We start from the raw sequence: 24,739 nt of genomic DNA on the forward strand, positions 1-24,739 counted from the left end.
GTTTGTTTGTTTGCACGTGTACAAGCGGGCATTTGCGCCCCTATGTATGTCACACAGTCTTAAAAGATGTTCTAGCCTTATGTATTTAATCCCTAATCCTTTTTAATGCATATCACTGAAAATGCCAACTCACCCTACCCTGATTCCCTGCATATGGTAATCATTGGGCCAGGTGTATGGAATTTATTGATGTACTTTGCAGCACTTTTTCCTCTGCATCAAAGAAAAGGCCTGACTTAATTTTTAACTACATAAGGCCATCCATACTCTACTGGCATCCCTGTCCTGTCAAAAGCACAACTTTCTTTATGAAAAAGCAGACCGTAAACCCCCCCAGTTCTCTTTCTTAGCCTTTTGGCCCTCTCCTTTAATTCCCCATTTCCCCTCTAGTTCTAATCCTTATTGAAGTCACCCATTCCACTCAGGTAAAGGTGAGGAGGGGGTGGAAAATGCATGTCACGCACCTCTCATTATACACGTGCTGACATTTTACATTTTTCCTCGTTAGCAGACCTTTTTTTCCCTGACTGTGCTTAAAGACGTTTAAAGCTTCAACCTCCATCAAATTCTCTAAACTCGAACCGCAAAGCCTAATTTGCACACCACTTGACACAAATGTCATCAGTGACAATCAGGATTTAAAGCGTTAGCATACTCTTGAATTATCGCTCGTGTGGTACAGATTCAGCCCCTCTGATGTAGATTATAACATCTTTTTGTATAAGATCTGAACGTTTTTTCCCCCATATATATAATCAGCTCCAATATTATTATACCAGAGTGCACTTATTTGTCTGATATCTTAAACTGGAGTGGAAAAAGTACAGAGAAACTGTACTTAAGGGAGTATAGATGCTGTTCAGTAGCATGGACTGCCATTGGGTTATGTGTTTTTTACAGCCCACGTATGGAAGGAAAAAAACAAGAAGAAGGAAAAATGATACGTGAATGATAATTGGTAATGATAAATGCAGTTATATGTACATAATGGGTAGGTAGCACCCGTTCCGAGTGGCCAGGTTTGTGCTTTTCCTGCCAGTTTGAAAATCCAGCCACTGGTAAAAATGATTAAGATGCTGGTTTGTTTTTCGTGTTACTTTCATATTTTACTGTGGCCACCAAAAAGGTCTGAAAACAGGCTGCAAAAGAGATGTGCATGTAACAACATGGCAAACAGATCTCTGCATAACCCACCCTGAGAACTGTTAGGTACAATACTTTGAAAGGAAAATCAGAATTCAAAGAATGAGAAAAAGAAGAGAGGTCAGTTGCAAAGGATTCAGGTACCTGTTGGAGAGCTTTAAGGAGAGGTATAATAAGATCCCTCTGTCTATCATTTCTAGCTGGTTTTAACATGTATATTGTTGCTGTTGGAACAAAACCTTGTATCTCCAAAATAGTAACTTTACAGGAGAAGGGAAAACGTTCGTAACTTTCAATGGAAGTTAATGGGGAAGACATTTATTCTAAGCGTGTGTTGACCATTTTAGTGGTCTGTTCATCATGAAGTTTTCACAGAACATCTGGCTTTTTTAAAAAAAATGGAGATGCGTCCCAACAGCGACTATATATGTATTTATCTATCTATCTATCTACTATATATACACCGATCAGGCATAACATTATGACCACCTCCTTGTTTCTATGCTCACTGTCCATTTTATCAGCTCCACTTACTATATAGGTGCACTTTGTAGTTCTACAATTACAGACTGTAGTCCATCTGTTTCTCTGCATACTTTGTTAGCCCCTTTTTGCCCTGTTCTTCAGTAGGCAGGACCCCCATGGACCTCACAGAGCAGGTACTATTTGGGTGGTGGATCATTCTCAGCACTGCAGTAACACTGATGTTTGTTGCGCTGGTCTGAGTGGAAAGTATTTTTCTGCTGGTAAAAACACAATATATCATAAGAACTGATAAGAATTTCTGATTTTCATAAAAGAAGTAGGTCACTTGTGAGCAAGTTTGAAACAAAGTTTGATTCCAGATTTCGCCTTGGTGCCCCAGCTATCACATTGGGTAGGTTACATTCCATCACAAGCACACCTGATTTAACATAATGAAAGATTGTTTAGCAAATCAGGTGTTGGATAATAACTACAATTAATGCTGGGTTTACTCAAGGAGAGATTTAAAGGCCAGTGACAAAAATACTGAAAATATGCTTCTACCTTCCACCTATCTACTTTAAACATAGTCTAGTAAAAGTTAAAACTAAATGTTTAACCAATAAAACAAGGAGTTGCTTTTTAACGTTAAAGTCGCGTAACACTGAACACAAGCTGATCAAACTCTTGACTACCCAGACTAGCGGTTGTGCCAAGGTTTAGCTTTGCTCAGCAAAACCGTTATGTTTGTTAAATTCAACACTTGTATGCCACAATAAACTTTGTATGCATGCATAGTGTGAAACTGTTATAACCACCATTATCCCTCGCTCAGTCTCTTGTCCTGCAGCAACACGCTGCACTCCTGCTCCTCATCTTTTTCAACAGTGCAGACTATAGAGTGTGGTGTGGAGTCTAATGAGCAGTACTGATCCGTGCACTAAGGTGAATTAACATAGTTATGGGTGGTTTCATATTGCAGTGATATAAATTTGATCAGTTGTAAAAAAAAAAATAAATAAAAAATTGTAAGAACGTGAGAACTGATTGGCAAGAGTACTTGTAACGAGTACTTTGAAGGTCTAACTGTAATTGTAAGGAGTGAAGTGTATATGGATCATCCTTCCAAACTGGTTTAAAGTCTGAGATCAAAACACTTTGCGTTTATTACTAAAAATAAACGAGAGCGAGCTGGCCAGCTAGCTGTAGGAAAACTTATTCAGACTATGCCGGCTGTTAGCAACCCAAAAAAAAAAACTTTATTCACCACTCTTTGTTGATGAGAGTTCACCAACAAATTGTTTTAATTTTTAAGACGATGGTTAAAAATATGCTGTTCCTGCTGTTTCAGAGCCAGATCTGGGTTGCAAGATGGCAACTTTGACTATTCCGTAGTTGCAGCCCTAAAAGTATGTAAATTATTAAATAAGTATTACATTTCATTGATACTTCAGTGAAATTCAGATCTTCCAAAATAATACTTAAACATAATAACACGTCAGAATTAAAGTATTTTCCACTCCTAGTCTCGAATGATTTTTTGCAGAGACAAGATCATGGCAGTTTATAGTCTTACACTCTTTGTCTTTCAGAGACAATTACAGAGTAGGAACTCATCAGATATGCCAAGGTCGTTCTGTAATTGATTTTGATGGGGAAAATTCCATCAATGCAACTTTGAGCAAAAGTCATTGATTGATTTGATAATGCAGGTTATTGATTGAGAGTATAGCGTGGATTGCGTTGAGGTGCCACAGTTATCTGTGGCCCCATTCTTGCGTGGTCCTGTATTCCTGGATGTTCCCTGAGTCAGGTTTTGGGATGATGTAGAGGATGTGTCTCATCGTCTGTTAGTCTGACTTGCTTGTGCAGGTCAAGTAAGCAGCAGCTGGCAGCCTGCTGTTCTACAGATGTATATCAAACAGAAGCCCACCTTGTACTCGTTGCAAGGGTGGGACATGAGTGAATCCCACAAGCTTTCTTTTTTGTTATTAATTTAGCTTTAAATCAAGCTACATAAGCTTATTTCATGTTTTGGACTTAAAAAAAAACCCTGTCATATTACCCTTACTTTAAATTAGTTCAGTCCTAGTGTAGTCATATAGTTAGGAGCTATGGTAATGTATCATCACATACTTGTCCTAACCAGCTGTGGGCAGGGGTGGATCTTATTTCTAGATTATTTTTTTTACCTACGTAATTTTACTAAGTGGAATTATCTCACTGTATGTTGCAGATGTTTTTGCTTGTTTTAAGGTGTAATACTTGAAACAAAATTACCTGCCAACCTGCTAATCTGCTAATTACAAAGTAAGGTACAAGTAATGAGCAATGAGTACTTTTTTCAGGAAGTGGTAAGTATTGTAATCATTACATTCTGAGAGAAGTGTCAAGTGGAGGTGGGCAAAATCATAAAATATTTTATTGTTATCATGATAAAAAAAACATCATATTAAGCTTTTCTGAGTGTATTGTGGATATCGTCAATTTAAAGAACTGACCAACTGCCTATTTTATGAAGTATCATGATATTGTATTTTTATCATATCGCTCACCCTTAGCATCATATATAAGTAAAGTGCACCTTCTGAATGCATGGCTTTGAACTCCATATTCTCGGCTTTAAAACGTTTAAAGAAAATTAAGATACGACAGTCAAGATAAAATTTTTCACAAATTTATATTACAGAAGCAAGCATCTTAATTTAGGAACTATTTCCTATCTATCTTTATATTATATCTATCTTTATCTTTAAATATTTCTTATATATCTTTATCTATCTTATCTTATCTGAAATTAAATCCTAAACTACTTCATCAGGGTTGATAATCAGTTGTTATGTCTGTTATGAAGCAATGGATGATATAAGAACAGCTGGAACGTAATGAAAATGTAAGATAGTTAACTGGCCTGTTAGTGTTGTAAAAATAATAAAAATATAAGGGCAAAACTAAAGTGTGATAATCTGGAGGTTAAGAATGTGTCAGTGCTTATGCTGTTTATCAGTGTGTCACTGCTCCTCGGTTTCTGTTTCAGTTTCTCAAGGCTTTAGCCGCTGCGTGAGCCATTCTGACGTTTATTTTTCCTAATAAACAGCCACACATTTAACTCAGTCTTCATATTACTCACTGATATTGCTGTAATATTTGTGTAGACAAGTTCTCACGTACATTAACGAAAGTAATGAGAGGGAACGGGGGAAAATGCTTCTAAAGTGTCTGCAGGGTTGGCAAAATACTTCGAAAAAGTAGTGATGGCTGAATACTGAATACTTTATATAGTACACTGTATATAGTAACATATTCCATTACAATACATAAAAAGCGACATATTTGAGTACATTTGGAATATATTTACAATAAATCTTGGAAAGATTTTTTTTTAATAGATTAATTCTAATTAATTAATTAATACCGCTGTTTCTGGTTGTTAGTTTTTATGTAAATATTCTGTTTCCTGAAATACGTTTAATGAAAAATTCACTTATCATTTAAATGCATTTCTGAATATTCGTACTTTTTTCCTCTCTCATCACCTGCTTTAGTTCGCTGCTGCTTCCACAGTACCCTAAGCAGGAGTCCAGTACAACACGCATCCTAAACTCATCACTCACAAACTAATGTTCACTACTGAGATTATTTGTTTGACCATGCCTCAAAAGAGCTCAGTAACGCTGAGATTAATAACTGACTCATCACATTGATTTATCAGTCTACTCAGGCTTTAGTAGGAACTTCAGTTTGTAAAGATGCTGTTAATTAAGGTCTGCTTTAGAGTTTGTCTAACAAGCATGTTTGCTACATGCCATGCACTGATTATAAATAGGTAATAAACAAGCACTAATGGTGTTTATTTTAAAGATGGTATATATTTTTTAAATTTAGTGGGTAAGTATTCTTAAAGTATTCTAAAAATGTAAAAAGTAATTCTGAATACTGCCTTTACAAAATGTAACATGGACTGAATACAGATATTTAAATTCTGTTTTCTGAGTATATATTCCCAGTACTTCTATTCCATTTCATCTTAACACTGAGTGTCAGAGATTGTTGAGTTAGAAGAAAAAAAACATATAGATATTTTACAAGTGAGACTGTTTTGTCTTATAAATAAATGTAATATCAGAAAGCTAGTTTTAGAGAACTTTTTATGCTGCCTGTCATAGCTGCCTAAAAACAATAGAAACGGAAGGTTAAAACAGAAGTGAGGACACTATTTGGGTTGTCCTGAAGTCAGAACAGTGTTTAGGAATTTTGTCTAGTTAGGATGCTTCTGTAATGCTGTTTTCTTATCTGGAGTTAAAATAAGATTATGTACGTGCACTGTTAGAAATAAAGGTTCTGTGCAGGTACATTTCTTGTTCATCAAGGTACAAACAACGTAAATGTACCCTCAAAGGTACAACAATGGTTTTAAGGTTCAATTGTGTACCTTAAATAAGTGTACCTTAAAAAAAAACAGAACGTTTTCATTCCAGTATGTATTGACAGGCTGGAGCACACCTGATTCCTGTTGTTTAATCAATTGCTCAGCCTTCAAACAACTGATCATGTGCCTGATCATGTGTATTACATACTGTCGTGAATAACGATGATTCTACCATACTGGTTCAACATCAGTGTTCAGAATCAGTGGTAGTCTGAAGTCCAACTCACTTGGACTTCAGACTAAAACCCTTTTGCTTTAAGTGACCCTATAACTTAATTATGTTGTTGTTTTATTAGAACAAATGACTGAACGTTCCATTTTGCCAGTACTAAAACAGTCATACCTCTACCAAAACTTTACCAAATGTTTCAGTAGTGACAGTTCTTAATTAGACACACTGATTTTCGGACTTTGGGACACAGGATGCAGTCTCGCGTCCTGCTCTTAAATGCAGGGGTGTGACTGAAATAAAGCTCGGCTGACGGACTGAAACTCTTCGGCAGTGTTTCGGCAGTGAAATGAAAGATTTTTTTTTAATTAACTCATGACAAATCTAAATCTTGTAACTTACTTTTTTTTACTGTGGTACTGCAGTTTGAACTAATTCGGTCAAATGAACCATAAACATGGACAAAAATATGTTGCATAGCTTAAACAGTGGCAGCCATCTTCATCTTGTCTGTACTTTGTGTCCATTTTATAAACAACAGCGAGTCGTACCGTGACGTGAATCTGTTTGAGATTACTTAACAACTTAACCCAGTTTGAGACAAGAATGTGGTGATTTAGGCATTCAGTGATGAATGTGATGCTTAATGGTGGCTAGAAGTTTCCTTGTAGCTTCAGTGCAAAACTAAAGAAACTAACTACTTCTGTCTTGTCTGAATGACTGCATTTATGATAAGGGGGGAAAAATGGTGTCAGCTTGACTATTGCTTTAAATCAGTGTCAGTAAACTTATTTCATGTACTTCATATCATGGGCTCAATTAAAAAAGTCAGTGTGTGCATTAACCTTGCTTTCAGAGTTTAGTACATCATGTCCTTAAGTATATTATTTTCAGATTTCAGTAGCAGGATTGTGTGTGTGGAGATTTGACATTCAAACCTTTATTTCTGCGTAGGAAGTGCGGGAGATGGTTGCCCCTGTCCTCAAGAGTCTCCAAGCCCAGGTCAGTCATTGTCCAGTGTGCTGAAGTGACCACACATTATACATTTCACAGTATACATAGCACTGTGGCGCCATACTTTTGTGCACATAGAAACCACTGAATGTCTGTTTGAAATCCCAAACGAAACATTGTGCAAGGTTAAACAAACTCCTACAGTGTTAAATAAACAAACTCCTCATGAGTTCTTGTGAGCCCAGTCTGAGTAAACTCTGTGGGAGTGAATTTAACACGTAGATGAGGTGTGCACTTTTAAACAATAAGGATTAGCAAATGGCAGCTAATCTAAAGACTGCTGCCATCTAGCAAGCCCCTCGCTGAGAGCATAACGTCATCCACATCCGCATTCCACCTCCTTATTGACTGGTATCATTTTACCGTCAGACCTGAGTAGCATCTCTTCTCCATTAACATGCTGAAGTACTGAGGCCTCTGTCTGGCTCTCTCTCTCTCGCGCTCTCTCTCTCTCACTTCCTGTTGTGATGGTGAGCTCGCCGTCCCTGTCTCTGACATGCTCCCTGTCGAGAGAGTCATCTGATCTCTACCCAAAAGCCGCCGCTTCAGCCATTAAATGAAGATCATAAATCATATTTGTGAGCCTGTTCCATGGTCCACAAAGCACATGCGTATTGAAATGATACCGCAAATATGTTTCCAGTGCTCTCGCCTCATAAGGAGTGATTCAGTGCCACGCCAGAGCTGAGCTGGGGCTAAATATAGCAGTGCTGTGTAGGGCAGGTATGGGATGGCATTTCCTTGCCTCTGTAAGGAGTTTCGCGTCTAGCTTTGAAGACCCTCGGTCACAACAAGAGTCCTAAAAACACCACAACGTTACAGTCTCTTTCTGAGGTGTGCACAGTGGGTAGTGTAAATGGCATAGTTAGCTTTGCTTTCAGTGAAATTATGTACACCAGGCGTGTGAAAAAGGTGAGGGTTTAACTCTGGAATGTTAGAATTGATTGTAATGGTTTATAATAATATTCAGGAAAGGATGTGACCCATTTTTGCCTAATGGCTCCAAAATATTTGCCTAATTTGTCAGGAGGTTGCTAGTTCAAATCCCTTACCCTGCAGTCTAAAAGAGCATAATTGGCCCATGCTCTATGAATAGAATAGATGTCCTTGCTTTCCTGTCCCTCTGTCATTCAACACAAAGCTGCTGCATGATCAGAAGTGGCTGGCTTCACGTGTCTTAGAGAAGGCACGTTTACCTCACTCTTCCAGCCAGCTATAGTGGAAGTCCTAAAGGGTTCAACATTACCTTTTCCCCCAAGTTGCCAAATTAGGCAATTGGGCCAAAGGTTTACTGTAACGAAGAGAGTTGATACTGTCCTGGACTGATTTTTACTACTAAAAAACACACACACTTTAATTTTGTATGGTAACTCATTTATTCTTAGCTAACAGCTGTTATTGGTGCTGGTGTTGGTGTTGTCTTTGTTGTTGTTTTATGTATCATATGTATTGACTTTCACTCTTTGGTGCAAAAATGTCATACCTAAACATATATTTATATATGTGTGTGTATATATATATATATATATATATATATATATATATATATATATTTTCAAAAGAACTCATCTGTAGTAATTTTCACTGTCATTTGTGTGTGTGAGTATCTGAGGGCGAAGGCTTGTGTCTTCTGTTCTATTAACATTAAAACTACTGTAGTGTGCAGTCATTCTACACACATGCCCTTTGGTCTTGACAAGTGAGTGCCCCCCCTTTTCGCTTATGCAGTATTGTTTTATAAGTGTTGGGCGCCTAAGCACATTACTAAACCATTTATCTTGGGAATAAGTGTGTATTCGCTTGTAAAACCTCCATACATCATTAGAATAAATGCAAATCAATAGAAATACAGTAAAAAGTAACAAGTTAAATTCCATCACCAGCACACTTGATTTAACATAATGAAGTATTGCTTAGTCAAATCAGGTGTGGGGTGATAACTACAAATAGTACTGGGCTGCCATGAGGAGAAAAATAGAAATGGGTTTAACAAACACTTTGACATACATGTAATCACTACTTACTGCATTCATATTAGGTGGGTTTATTGTAATATAAGTGTTTTTTCTGAAAAAAATGAACGCTTACTGCCCAGACAGCTTTTTAAAATATGAATATCTCAGGTGCCTAAAACTTTTACACAGTACCGTGCAAGCAGAATGACAGAGGAATTTGTCATAACAGTGTGGTGAGTGCTCTGATCTGGTCCTGGCTAACAGGTGGGAATTAGCAGTGACTAAACTGGGGAAAAAAACAAACTGCGTATCAAAACCAAATTGAACTGTGGCAATACTTAAAATTGCACAGTGCATTAAATGTTTGCCTAAAGAAATGTAATTAAACTGAATTATAGCATCAGAAGACTACATGGAGTAAACATTAACACTCTAAAGATAAAAGAAAAGATTATGAGACAAATATGACTCATTTTTGTCATTTAAACCATCCAACTTAGTACTATCGATACTATTGTCAGTTGGCTTAAGCCTAAAATCAGCTCTTACAAAAGAAGGCAAACCTTTGACTGTGTATTGATGAGGGGAAGGCACACAATACATTCGATTTGTCCCAGAATGTTGAGGTATCTCAGTGTTCAGAGATCTCAAACAAATAGGGCGAAAAACAGCAGGCGTAAAAGTTTGCCTGTGTAGTTAATGAGACTTTGCAGAGAAGCAGTGCTCCTCCTTCATTGTGCAGGTGGTTTGTATGAGTGTATGCAGTGTGTACGTGTGTGTGTACTTGGGTTGCTCAGAAGTATGCGCGACTGTGTGTGTACTTTGGGTCCCTGTCGGCCCCCTCGGTCTCCTCCTCCCCGCGCAGCTCTGTGGTTTCGCCGCGTCCCCGGTGATACTTGGACCCTCGCCGTGCCACTTTTTAAAAGAGAAGTATGCGCCTTTGAAGTGTTTGCGACATGACAGGTTCCTCTTTTCTTTTTCTGTTTCATTTCGCCGCGTCCCTCCCACTCCTCCCCTCGTTCCGCCGCGCTGCCTCGCCTGCTAATTATCGCTAACCAGCCGGCTGATTAGAAACACGCCGTCGACCTAGATTCCCGAAGTGTTCGGTCGCGCCAAGGGTTAATCCCCCGCGCCGGTGGCTGTCATTGGTCGCTTCCCTTCTTTTCTCCCCTCCTCCTCCCTCTTCTTCTTCCTCTTCTTCTTGTACTTCTCCTTCTACTTCTTCTTTCTCTATTCCTGCTCTTTCTGGGTGGAAGCGAGCTAATGAGGTCCCGTCAGAGCCAGGGAGAGGTGTTAATTTGGCCTGTGAAGTGGAAAGGAGATTAAGGACAGTGAGGAGCCGAGTTTACGGCTTAAAATACATCTCTGTCCTTATTAATCCAACAGCCCTGGGAGACCGGCAGCACTTTTTGGTTTTATAATGAAGAGTGTTTTCTAATGAAGGTAATTTTAATAAAAATTTACCGCGTAGAAAACTCCAGCAAGACGGCACGTGTCTCGCTAAGTGTCAGGCACACCTTTTAGGTTCCGGGGAGGGGTGGGGGGCCAGGGGGGGTTGGGCTCAGGAAGGAAGTCCTTTTACCAGGCGTCTTCATACTACTTGCGAGCAACTTTGCAACTTTGTGCTTTCGCCCGTTTTGACGGCAGCCTTTGAGAGGAGTGTCATGACAAAATGCAAATTGCACTCGGCACTCACCTTTTGGATGAGAAAATAGCACGGAGAGTTTGTGAAGTACATGTTGCCAAAAGTAGGCCCGGAGAAGTGTGAAATGGCTTTGTGTCGCTGGTTTGAGATGTCAGGCCCAAATTAACCAGTCAGCTAATTTTTCTCTCTCTCTCTCTCTCTCTCTCGCTCTCTCTCTCTCTCTCACCCTCTCTTTCCCTCTCCCTTGCTGTCTCTCGCTCTCGTTGTCTGTTGGTGTTCAGAAAGAGAAAACATCAGTGCAGGGCCCTAATTACGGAAACTTGCTTTACAAAGATAATCCAAGGAGTAATTTAGCGTGCACAATGAGAGTTGTGGCGCAGCGCAGATGGAGATTCTGATAAATAGTTCGTAACGTGTAATTAGCGACTCCGTTCGGTTTCGTGCCATTAACCCCTGCAGCCCAGAAATCATCATCTCCCCTCATTATCAGGCGGAGAGGTACGAAATCCAGCTGTCTTCACGTACACGCTCCGACCTGCCATTTATCTAGCCCAGCCAAACCTGCCTGCTTCCAGGGAGCCTTGGTTAGACACCTGTTTTCTGGGTCACAAAGGCCCCAGGAATGTTTTTCAAGGTGCAACACATTCAAAACTGCTTTCTGTAGTGAATTTTTAATATGTGGGGTGGAGAGGTTTCCTGCACATTCATGCACACATCAGTAAAATGAAGCCACTTTTTTTCTCCCTGCACTTTTCCCCGTCCATATTAAAAATGAAATGACAGCGAATCACAGTTGCTACATGCCCTACATCTAGTAGTAGTATTTGCAAGTAGTTGGTTCCTAGCACTAGTTTACTTTGGTGTTCTTACAGTGGATAATACAAATGTCAGCATTAAAAGATGTACGGCATGGTAAAGTGAAAGAGGAAGCAACTTTTTTTCTTTTAACATAATTAAGCATCATTCTGATGAACTGTTTCAGTTTTAACTGACTTGGACTTTTTGACTAAAATCTTTTTGTTTTAAATGACTGTTTACCTTAAGTTTATTTTATTAAAGCAAATGATTGATCATTCCATTTTGTCGCTACCAAAACAATAATAACACTGTGGAAACATTTGGAAATGTTTTGATAGTGTTATGATTGTTTCAGGAGTGCCAATTTTAATGAATTTTGAATATAACTCGGCTGCAAGTACATGGCCTAGCGAACATAGCTTTGAAATGTTGTGCACACATTATCCTGTTTTTCATTAAAACGCAAAAAATACTTAATTGTGGAAAACGTGTTTTGGAAGTGGCAATTCTGCCTTCTGGTCAATTCAGACTTATGGTCACATTTACATCAAAACAATGGGGTCTGACTGCTCACCATGTAGCCATGAAGGACAAGGATGCCATCTCATTTCCCACTACAGAATGCAAGAAAGTGGGTACAATAGGGCTAAGTGTTTTGGTAGTGACGTGAAAATGTGGGACAGCATTTTTTAATTACAGGTATTTATGTATAATATAATAAAAAATAAATAAAAAAGATCTTAAAAAAAAAAAGTTTTATTTTCAAATCTTGGGGTTAGGATTTGGGATAGTCATCTTCCAATACAAAGTTCCCTTGATTTTGTATGTATTTAGATTATTATTATCTCAAGTAATCCCTTGGTTTAAAATAGATCATAACACAATCCTTATAAATATATATAATTTTTTTTGTCTGTTTGAACTGATTTGGTAGAAAAATCAAAGTGTAATGTAACATATCACTATCAAAACAAAGCCTTGTATCTTAATTTTGTTGTTTTTTTAATGTGTGTGTGTATATATATATATATATATATATATATGTTTGTGTGGGTTGAGAGACGTTTTGCCGATGTATTGATGGAAAAGATTTGGGTGTCTATTCACTTCTAGTGTTTGTTAGCAATATTAGCCTCATAGCTCCAGCACAAAGCTAAAGAAGCAAAATTTGGACACCATACGTGTTATTAGATTTTTTGTCGAACTTTTTTTTTTTATATTTTGTTTTCTACGTAAATGATGTGGATTCACTGAGTTTGCATGGTTTCACATTGAAAACTGACAGAAAGTGATCCTAATTTATTTTTTTTGGAGGGATTCCAATTTGAAGAGCTCATTGACCAAATTTAGGCCAGTTATTAGTCGTGAGATACCGTCGTGTGCCCACTGCTCCTCAGGGACAGAGTGCCTGGTCCCCTATTAAATCTGAATCTGACAGCACAGATCATGTAAGCTTGGCTCTTGACTGGTACCAAAGGATCATGTGGCCCCTCAAGCCCACCTCTCTGATCAGCAGCTTCTGCTCGGACCTTGCCTTGGCTCACCGAACATCGCCGCTAGGTGAAGCCACTCTGTCTTTTGATCATCTGACGACAGGAACGGACCAGTCCTTCCTCCCTTCTTTTTGATTAATCCCTGAAGGAAATGATAATTCATCTTGAATGTATAAATATGTTATGAATCGTGGAATAAATCAGAGAGTAAAGGAACGATAATTAATTATGGCGGGCTGCGTGTGAAAAGACGGGGTGAAAAAAGAGCGCGTTATGTCGGCAGCTTCCTCGGTTGTGATGAGGAGAGGCGTAATTACCTTTCTGTTCCAGCCACTGCCGCTGGCTGGGCCGATTTGTACGGGCCTGTGGCTCCGGCGGTCATAAACCTTTTCCCAGGCTAATTGTCATAAGGGCTCTGTGGCAGTTTCATAGCCCAGTGCTCGCTCTCTCTCTCTCACTCGCCTTTAAAATGGCTCTTTGGGAGTGGAACTGTGGTACAGGTTATGTGAGGTGGATGGGCAGGCTGGATGAGTCAGAGGGAACAGGTGAGTGTGTCTGACAGCTTCTTATACAAGCATTTTTAAATTCTTCATTTCAAAGTTAAAAAATGTAAATTAGTTGATCATGAATTACATAAATAAGAGAAGACAGCAGTCTGATACACTGTACTGGTATCAGCGGAAAACACAAAAGACCACATTTGATTTGAATTTGTAACAAATCTAACCTGAAATATCACAAAATAAAACGGGTCACTAATTTAGCCTAACGTCAACATAAGAACAAGCAGCTAGCTAAGAATTATGATATATTTTTTTGTAAATAGTAAAGTTTTGCATGTTTTCACTGTTTTTTGTGAAAACATGAAAACAAGTTAACACATCACCTGTATTTATGTAACATGCCTCTGTATTTCTAAGACACAATTACTTTTCTATTTGCTAATCTAACATATTTGGGGTGGGGGTTAGTTAGGGTTAGGTTTTGGGTAAGGATTAGATTTCATAGTTCAAGTTCAGTTGCAATTAATAGATATTTAGTTAAATGTTAGCTGAAGTCAGACTGCTCATCTACAGAGGACTATCAAAATAATGTATTACCGTTATTTTGTTCCAATATTAAACAAATAAATAGAATTCGTGCTCTGCAGTTAGCAGAACATTGCCATGTATATGTTTGTTTACTGTAGAGAATTGGTTAACTTAATTTCACTTAGCAAATTAACAAATGATACTCAGTTGTTTGACCAGAGGTATTCAAACTCGTGCATATAACTATATTCCATCTGCAGGTAGCAGTATTTTTGTTTGAGCACTTTCAAGATGGTAGTTTTAAATTAATTGAAGTGTCTCAATTAAAATTGGTTTATTGTAAAGCATACTACTTTTTAATGAAAAAATTCGTATCAGCATTTCAGTATCAGTATAAAAATTGGTATCATGCTGTCTCTGTTATAAATAAATGCAAAAACATTTAACTACATTTTACTTAGTGAAGTTTATTATTCTCACCAGGTGGCAAGTTATACTACTGCCCTTCTTTCCGTTTTGAATCTTTATGTGAACATAGACACCTTCTAATGACACACCTCATATATACCCCACCTGTCTTATCCCACCTATTCCCTACTCTTTCCCCGTGTCAGTCATTACATGAATGCTAATACGCTTCTAGCGTCTCGCTGGCCCTGCTACAGTAGTATTAGCATTAGCATGGCAACAAGCAGCCGGTCCATTATGTATTCCTGACACACTGGTGACTGCTACCCACGGAGCTGATATAAATAGGCGGTAGTGAGGCCTAAAGCTGGGACTCTCTGGCTTTATCACCCATGTCCTGCACGTGTTAGCAGGGTGTGAGCTCCGCTTCCGCAAGGAAGTCTTTACCTGGTGAGAAACAGACTCTCTCTTACTTTTTCTTTCTCTCTCTCATCCCCCCTCCCCAGCACATTCACTCGCGCACACTAACACATACACTCTTTCTCCTCATCTATCTCTCTCTCTCTCTCTCTCACTTGTCCGCTCCCTCTTTGTGTTCTTGTGGGAGAGAGTTCACACATGAACATTCTGAGGCCAGGAGCTACAGTGTGGTGCCATCTGTTATTTTACTTTTAATAAAATCTCCATCCAGAGTTCTGGAAGAGGCTGAACTGACTTATAATAGAGTGAAGATAAGTAAAGAGTAGAGATGCACTCGGAATAATATCAATTTTGGCAGTTAACTGTTTGAAAAAAGTATTGGCATTGGACATTGAATCGAATTCAAACCAGTGTTTGATGACCTGTTTATTGTGCTCTGGACACTTATGTAATATACACTAACATATCTGCCTTTTATTTATTTTACTTTAGCCCTCTAAAAATAGAAGTTGCATTTCTCTCTAATGCTAATTCAGTTCAACGTAGTTGCAATTTTCAGCATTCTGTAAATGTTTATGTATCGGCATCAGCAGATACAGTACAGATTTATTTATTGTTCCAGCAATGCATTGTGGTTTCTGAAAATATCAAGAGATGGTTGATGTAATATTTGTCACAAAACAGTTTCTGGAGAAATGTAGAGAACGCCAGAAAATGTTCATGGAGTCTGTTAAAGGCTTTAAACAATTATTTTAAAAGGTTTTCTTTTGGTATCCACCAAGTCCTTTTCTCTGATTCTTGTGGCTGTTCCACAAGGGAAGAATGAGCTGAGTAACCACTGGAGGCAACACGTCTATGTTCTTATGTTTTTTATATATATGAACACATCTATGTGTTTATGTTTATATATATATATATATATATATATATATATATAATGTGTGTGTGTGTGTGTGTTTACATATTAGTTTCTTTCTTTGCTACTTTTGATACCCCAAGAAATAGAAGAAGAGTCGGGAGTCACTGTTGCCTTCAGATGTGATCACAAGACTGCAGGCTACCATCAAACTCAGATGTGAACAGATCATTGAGCTCCAGTATACTAATGACTGAGCTCTTGTAACACTCTCCAGAGGCCCTGCAGTCAACAGTCTCAGCTGCTGTTACAGCCTACAGGAAAATGAGACTGATGGTCAACACGGAAAGCTAAAGTTATTTGTCAGTGTTGTACTTCCATAACCCTTCACCATCACTATATCAAACCAGCAACTGACTGCAGTTCCCTGCTTTCAAAACTATTGCACAAAGAATGTGTGTGAATCACCTCAAACAACCATCTGCAACATCTGCATAATTGGAAGCCACACAAAGAGGATCTTCTGGAATAATCATTTAACTCTCCACACATAGGTGTACTGGGCCATCTACATTTCCATCTCAAATCTGATTGTAACAATAAATGCACATAGAGGATGTAAATTTGAACGTAATAGTTTAACAACCTAAAAAAAGGCTTCCTTTGCGGTTAATTAACCAAAACTATTATCTATATCATCTATAAAACCAGTAATGAAAATAGAAAATAAGAATTATATTAATACTTTGTGAACATGGCAGTCCAGTACAAAAGTGGCTGTGCTTATTTTACATTGGTATAAACAGGTGCTACAGCTGTTCCATGTTCAATTTAAGGACATATTACATGGTGCTTTTGTTGACATCCCCCCCAAAAAAATGCAGCTAGTGTAGAAGCATGCATTGCAATAATACAGTGTTTAAACATGTTGTTTTAGGAAAATATTCACGCAACCACATAATTCTACTGTTTTAAAAAAAATAGGATTTTTGTTTGTTTAAAATTTGATTATGAGGTACTGATAGGCTAGTGCTTGATTTCACACACTAAACCTGATTCATCATTTGCACTCGAATCTCCACTCGTTTCCAGGTCACATGGAAGTTTCATGAATCAGTTGATGAAGAAGAGCCAAAAGAGTGTTTTTTTTTTGTAATTTGTAATTTAATATTTCTGACATCTCATACCCTCAGTCGCACCAAAACAAGAGAGTCTTCTTATGACCGTCATCACCAGTGTTTGGCTGGTGGCCAATAAAGGACCAGTTAGAGACTGCGCTAAAGAGGTGCAACATCGATGTCTTGAAGTCCTTGCAGTCTGCCATTCACTTTGGTGGTCCCTTTATATCCCATGTTTCAAACACAAGGTCTGCTATTCTTACTAGCCCGTTTCACTCTGAGATGCACTACAGTCCCCAGCATGCACTGCAACATAGTGTGCGTTCTGTCCCCCTGTTCCCCCAACAACCTATGGGTCAGAGGTTACACGAAAGGAAAGATGCATGGTGTCTAGTTTCAGCAAATAGGTATATATATATATATATATAAATTTATTTTTATTTAGTATAGTATTCAATGTAGTAGTGTATTCAATGTAGTATAGTATTATTTTTATTTAGTATAGTATTCAATGCCTACTTTGCTGTTGCAGTTTTGGCATATTTTGAATAAACAATGACCCGTTCAGATCATTGCAAAATGTTAAAAAAGTAAATAAAAACACAGCAGGCCCACAGATTTACTGAGATTTTTTAATATGTCCCTTTTAAGTGGTTGAGTTTGACACGCCTGCTGTATATCAGCAGGGTTTGGGCACGTGGAAGAATGATCATCATCTTGGCATAAACAGTTTGAGAAGAAGCATGCTTTTAAAATCTCAGCTGTTTCCATCAAGCAAACCTTCATCTCTACCGTGCCTCACCGTTGCTGTGTTTTCAGAATAGCAGAAGATTACAAATACAAGAGGGGATGGCCATTGTCAGATTTGAGCAATGGGCAACCATAAGCAGCTACTTCCCATAGACATGGATACTGTTTTACCTATTTGAACAGGTCCTGAATGATTTTTAATGGTGGTTATGCCTGGCTGAAGACATATATGCATTCTATCTCTGAAATATCAAGCCCATTCCTCTCAGCATATGGTTCAGATATGGTGCGTGAGTTCGACTGGCTCAACTCCTCCATGGCTCCAATGCGTTTTCCCCCGCTGAGTGTTTTTTCTTTTAGATCCACACTTCTCTTCATCTCTACCCACTGATACCTTTTACCACTACATCGCTCTGTCTGATACGGCAGGCATTTCTTACTCTCTCGTATGTGTTTGCCTTCCTGTTGAGACTAATTCCGGTTTGTATGTGCATGAGCAAGAGATTTGTCATTTAAACTAGCATTTTTACTTACAGCCAGGTAGAAATAGAGTACAGCTGCTTGTTATAAATAGGCTTTTCTCTAGCCAGGTGGAATTGATGTATTTCAGCACATTTTGCTTGTGTTGTCGGCGGAGGGTTTAATTTTTAGTGTCCTGACAGCACAGCGCCCCTGAGCTCGGGAGACACCATGCCTGAGTGACACTGCCGCTGTGCAAATGTTAAGTGTGTTTGCGCACGCAGCATCTGCATGGCACACGGGACACACGCACACTTGCGACGCCCCCTCGTCTGTCCACCGCAAAAGCGACAAGGCACCATGGGCACTGCAAAAGGCCATATACTGAACTCTACCTTCACTCGGCTGGCGATTGCAAACACTTCCCTTAATCTCGGCTGTTCACATGTACCTTGATTATGTACTGTGGATCAGATAAACAAAGGAAGCTCTCAATCCAACTTGTTCTGGTTGTTAAGTGTCCTCTCTAAAGGCATGACCCTTCTCCTTCCATTAAAATCAGAATCAGCTCGATCACCAGTACCACATTAAATGACTTCAAAAGTAAGAAATATGAATTATAGTAGGCAGTTGATCAGACATCTCCATTTGGATTGCAATTCTGAGTGCGTTCTTTGAAATTGTTCATTCTCTTTGACTGCTTCTTTCAATGATGAGACAGGAATAAGATGTTTTGTTCATTGCAAAAGGCACTCTACCTGCAGGACTGGTGGAGAATGGATTGAACTGGTGAATTGGATTCTGTTTTCGAATGCATGAATGAGTGAACAACTTGTATGTGTCTAACACAATCAACAGACCACTAGGGCTGATGTTAATGATTATTTCTGTAATCAGCCTATGAATTATTTGATTCGAGCAGTCAAGTAATTTAACTATTATACCTTCTGTAGTTCCTCTCTCTTTGTAATTTTAATTTCTATCTGTACAGCAAGCAATTTCTGTGGTACAAGAAAGACTAGAAACCTCATTGCCCCCAAAATGTTAGAATGAACCACATGTCTCATGAGGATTTTAGAACTCTAGTGTTTTTTCAAAACTAGGTAAAAATCCACATTGTCAACAAATCATTGCAGCTCTACTGTTCACTAGATTTTCACCTACTTGCTAGGCCTCCTGATCGCTTCCTCAGAATCATGTGGAGCTAGCCACCATTTCTTTTTGAGCTGTCACTGGACAGCTCAGCATTTTTGGAGAACACTAACTGCTAATTCGGTCATGTCAGCTAACAAGATGTCCATGTTGGCTAGTGTCACACTAAGGGATGGGGGAGGGAGGGTCATGCTACTCATCCAGAGACAGTGGGGGGCAATTATGCTCTCTTGGGCTCCCAGCCATGGATAGGGTTGCCACCTGTTCACCTGTTTAGACACCCTTCTTTAGTAAGAAACCAAGTCACTGCTCTAGTGCCCAGGAATTTTACAAGGCTGAGATGGCAACTCTAGCCATGGATGGCTGTGGCATCACCAGTGCTGGTATCCTGACACTAGTGCCAATGCTTGGGCACTTACACCGTTTACAAACCTGTACAAATCCTCAATTGGCAGTTTTCTTGTGGACTTTTTAACATTCAAGGTTAAAGATGGTCATTGGGTTATCTCAAGGATTGTTCCTCTATAACATGTCAGATACCAGTCTGGATGAGCCGAAACACTGTAGGCATTAGTGTTCCTCCTCATGTAACACAGCTGATTCAACTTTAGCGAGGCATTCATAAGTCAAATTTGGATGCAAACCTCTAATCCCCTACAGAAGGACCACCCGGAAAGACCATATTTTGATATCCTTACTCCATATAATCTGAGTGTCTCTTAATCTTCGTCATAAACTTGTTTTACTTCTATCATAATTCAACTGTCTAGTGTGTCCCAGAGTAGGTTAGCTTCCCATTTTGAGTCTTAATTCCTCTCAGCGTCTTGTCCTAGGGAGTTTTTCTGCTTCTTTTGCCCTCTACTTGCTAATTAGGGGCCTGGACTCAAATTTCTGTAGAGCTTTGTGACAATGTCTGCTGTAAAAAGTACTGAATTGAATTGAGTAATGAATGAAATTGTGGAGCCAGTGTGCATCTACTGTCGGCAGTAGCATACAGCACCCGGCTTGCTGGCAGACCCGCTGCCACTGATTTTACAGAACAGATGCTGATTATATTTAGGGGCAAACAAACAGCCTTGCTTCCCATGAACGGCCGTAGCTGGGGGTGGAGAATAAGCCTCAGCAACGCTCCAGCGCTCGGTTCTGTTCGCTTATAGGCGGCAAAACAGATGACAGGAAGAAAAGCAGCCAAAATTCCCTCGATCCGAATGGCAGACTGATCCATCCGTGGCTGTAGCGGGGAGGATGCGTGGCATGGAGGGGGTCCAGAGGCCGCCGCTCCTGGCTCGCTTGCAGCTGCTGGCAAGAGCACAGTCAAATTAGCCAATAAAAACGTGTGAAATGGGTGGCAGTGCGCCGGCCGAGGACATGCCAAGAGAAATAAACTTCAGTGCTCGCCTGCGCAAGGCGGGGGGGGCGGAAAAAAAAGAGACACAGGGGGGATGCTGGAATGAGCTATGTGCTCCTCCCTAAAGCAGGAGCTGAGTCAGATGGCGGCGTTAGCGTCTGGGAGCCGAGCGGTGACACGGGTTCGGAGAGCAGAGACGGTTCAGTCACGGCAAAATGGGGTTTGTTTTCATACTGCTTTAGGGAGTGTGCTCTTACTCATTCAACTGGATAAGATATGGATATGCAAACACAAAGAGCATAACCAGCAATGACACAGATGACTTAGGAGATGTTGTAGTTTACAGTGTAATGTGTGAATATGCTACCAACTGGGCAACATTCCATTCTTTATCCCTCACATTTATTGCTGGAGAAAACAATCACAGTGTAATATGACATTAATTATTTCTCGCTCCTAGCTCTTTGAAAAAAGCAGATAAATTCTGTTAGACACATAGTTTCTGAACTTTCAGTTGATGCTACATTTTTGTTCACAACTAGAAGAAATTATATTACAGTTAGAATTTGATAGCATTATTGTTGTGCATATGTTCATATTTTGTCACAAGAAACATCGAAAGAATGGAAAAAAGTATGTTAGAATTGTAGACACAACGTCATTGATGCAGAATGCAAATGGAATCCATTGTGTGACTCACTATGTAATATGTAACAATGAATAGTATAGAAAAATGATAAGAATAACTTGATGTCTAAGGATTGAATGCTGTCTTAGTCCTAGTTTTGCACTGCTTTGTTCTAAAATGAATTACAGTGCACTTCATTACACAACACAAAACCCATGGTTTTTGAATGGAATGTCCAACAAGCTCACATAGGTGTGATGGTCAGGTGTCCACATACTTTTGGCCGTGTAATGTACATGATACATCATCTATCACCCCGTTGAGTACAGAGAGTTGTAACTGCCCCAGAAACAGAACGGCCATGCATTTGCAATGCATTGTCATTTGCGTTCACGTGCTTGTGTTGAGTATCGAAAAAGGATTCTTTGGAGTGATGTCATAGAAGAACCACTTTTGGTTCCCTAAAGAACCTATCAGACTGTACCCTGGGTCCCGATGACAGCCACGAGAGCCGGTGGGAAGGCGGAGCCCAAATGCAGAACACTGCCGAGGGCCGTGAGTGACGGCCGGAGGAGAAAGTCAGCTGCCAGAGAGGGGGGTATAACCACGACAGCCACAAGAGGCACGAAGACGGGACACAAGTCCCGAACTCCACTGCCCAGGCCCCACCTTAGCACACATGACTGTGAGTTGGACAGGCTGCTGCACAGCTAGACCGCGGGCTGAGAAACCGTCACTGCCCCCCACTCCACAGCTCAGCTGCCGGGGACGAACATAAAGTAAAAAAAGTAGGTTCAGGTGAGGAGCAGAATAAGTGTGAATATCTGGCTCCCAGCAGGAATTTCAGTTGACATGAGGGTTCTCCGTTTCCCTCCACCATCTCTGAGTTTCTGTGTTGATCTGAACACCCACTGACTGAGGCAGCAGAAGTCTGAATCCTCCAGAGTTTTCATTTAACATCATGTTGGGCTGTGAAGTGTAATTTCAGTGGAATCTAAACACACTAATTAAATATCATAACTTTCTGAAGCAGCCTTTCCTAAAGGTACCTGAAATTTTAATTTAGACTTCAAAAGAGGCCCGACTTTAAAGTAAATCTATTGTTTTTCATTTAGACTCGCAATTTTCCTCTCTCTTGCAAACGCGGCACCGTATGTACTTATGATTGATCTGGTAATTAAAATATGCAGAGAGGGAAAAATATTAACCGCTTCTTTTTGTTTTAGAAAACAGCCGACACTTTTTTTCCTGAGCAGATAATTAAATTTCACACATTGATGTTCTTTACACAGCATTCATCGGCCTCATTATTTTTCCATTTTCATCTTTCTGCCGAGAGATCGATAGATTGATAAAATGATGGAGCTAATCTTAAATAATGCAAGAGGAGAAAAGTTACACTTACTTTGCTGCTGGCAAAGTGTTTGAACTTTCATTCTCCTTTCAAATTACAAGCAATCCTTCATTTTAGCAGACCTGACCATACTTGCTGAAAAAACCCTTAGTCTTCATCACGCTAAACAGCACCACAGCATTAGCGCACGCCAGCCTGGGAGGAAAAGGGTTAACCCATTCAGTTCATTTCCTCTCCCTCTTTTTGGGGAAAAAAATATAGAATGCTACACGTTACAGATCGATGGTTGTCAAGACTAATACCCCAAACTAAAAAAGAACTGGCAATTCAAAGACAGAGAGCATAAAGTAGGCCAATTAGTACCTTGGGAACATTTTGTGGGGAGAGATAGCAGCACAAAATGTCATTTGCGCTAACGTTCAGGCCGATTGTTTATAATATGACCTGACAGTTTGGGGCTCTTCAATATCGGATTAACCACAATACTAATTAACATGAGGCTGTGAGGGAGAGGTGCAGTGGGCTGAGCAGGCAAGAACGTCTTTTACAGCGCAAGGAAGGAAGCAAGGCTTCCACTGAATTGCATGCATCTCCTTGAGAAGCGGACAGGAGCGCTCCAAAAATAAATTGTCTTCCTTTGAGATCTAAGAAATGAGATTTTATTGTGGTTGCCTTCCACCATTCCTACCCTTGTGGGATGTTGCTGAGATGCTCGTTTAATTTTAGTCACAGAATTCAGCAGGGTAACTAGTCATCCTCACTGTAAGGTATGTCCACACCGCTTTAGGCTGCATAACGTTCAAGCTATCCAGTGTTCGGCAGCTTAGTCGTTAAACCAAATGGCTTCCTCTTCTTATATGTCAAGTTCAACACCCGTGACCCATATTAAGGTATATGTACTTGGTTTTTATGCACTGTTAATCTCCTGTTTGGGGTTTTCAGGTAAGGACAATGTCTTCGTGTTGAAACATGCGTCCAATTAAAGTGGTAGGCATGGGCCTTCTTTTTTCCCTCCGTGGTGATGGTGATTGTCACCTTTTTAATTGGGTCTCGGGGGATTAATGTCAAGGTACCTTCCATTCTAGGAAATGTATTGACCAGTTTTGATAGGGCTGGACAGGGTGTGGTCCTGGCAGGCAGAGAGTGACCAATAGCTCTCTGTAAAGCTCTGTCATGTTTGTGCATATAGTGTGTGTGTGGTTTGTTTTTTTTATTTTTGTGCAATTTCTTTGTTAGACTTTGTTGGAAGGACCATTGAATAACAAGGGTAACCTAAAATAACTAATGGTCTGGACTTGGTAAAGTGTTTTTTACAAAATCTTTGTGTTTTAAAACCATTTCTTTTTTGTTACTGTAATAACAACTATTTAAGGTCAATGCAAAAAAAGTCTGTTTCTGACATTTAATGTACCCTATCTGCTAATAATGTGATGTCTCACTGCTGTTGTATTTATAAAGAATGTGGTCTAACAAAGCTAAAAATAAATAGATTTTTTTGTTTTTAATTATCTCAAATTATATTTTAAGCAAGACCACACACAAAAAAGGAATATACTTCCCACATAAATGGAAAATTCTTGGCTGACCAAAAAAAAACTAACAATGAATAAAAACAATCTACATAAAAATAAACTACATGATTATAGTATGTTGTTTACAGTATGTGCCGTGAAACCCAACATCTTCAATAACAGAACAGTTGGTCATCTGAGGCAATGAATTCCATCACTTTTTTTTGGTTCTGCTTTGTGCTTTAGCTGTCGTTTGTGTAGTAATTTCAAAAACTGTGGCTACAAATGGCGTCGGCATGCTAGCAGAGACTTTCATTTTTGCTCCTGTTGTTTTGCTATATTCAGCATATGTTGCACAGTTGTTTTCAAGTGGTGTCAAACTAGTAATAGAGAAGTCCTTGCATTAACAGTGATGACAAATTACGGTGAACCGTGAAACAGTTCCACCTGGCTGACATTTTCACATTTGATTTGTTGCAGCTCTTACTGTTTGCATGCATTTATGCTAACCAGTGCTGGAAAGCGAAGGGAGCAGTGATTTTGTTTTTCATGTAAATATTCAGGTGTTAGATTTTAACACTTTGTTGTAGGCC

The 24,739-nt window shown here is 39.4% G+C and overlaps 1 protein-coding gene across 1 annotated transcript in view; it reads left to right on the top strand.

Annotated features, from left to right (window-relative positions):
- Window positions 1-24,739, top strand: part of cux2b (cut-like homeobox 2b) — a 164,144-nt gene that overhangs the window by 55,666 nt on the left and 83,739 nt on the right. Inside the window, exon 3 of the mRNA XM_036578838.1 lies at window positions 7,161-7,208. Coding sequence (XP_036434731.1) covers window positions 7,161-7,208 — 48 coding nt within the window. The remainder of the gene's footprint in view (window positions 1-7,160; window positions 7,209-24,739) is intronic.

Source organism: Colossoma macropomum, unplaced genomic scaffold (genome assembly GCF_904425465.1).
Source record: "Colossoma macropomum unplaced genomic scaffold, Colossoma_macropomum, whole genome shotgun sequence".
NCBI classification, from domain to species: Eukaryota; Metazoa; Chordata; class Actinopteri; order Characiformes; family Serrasalmidae; genus Colossoma; species Colossoma macropomum.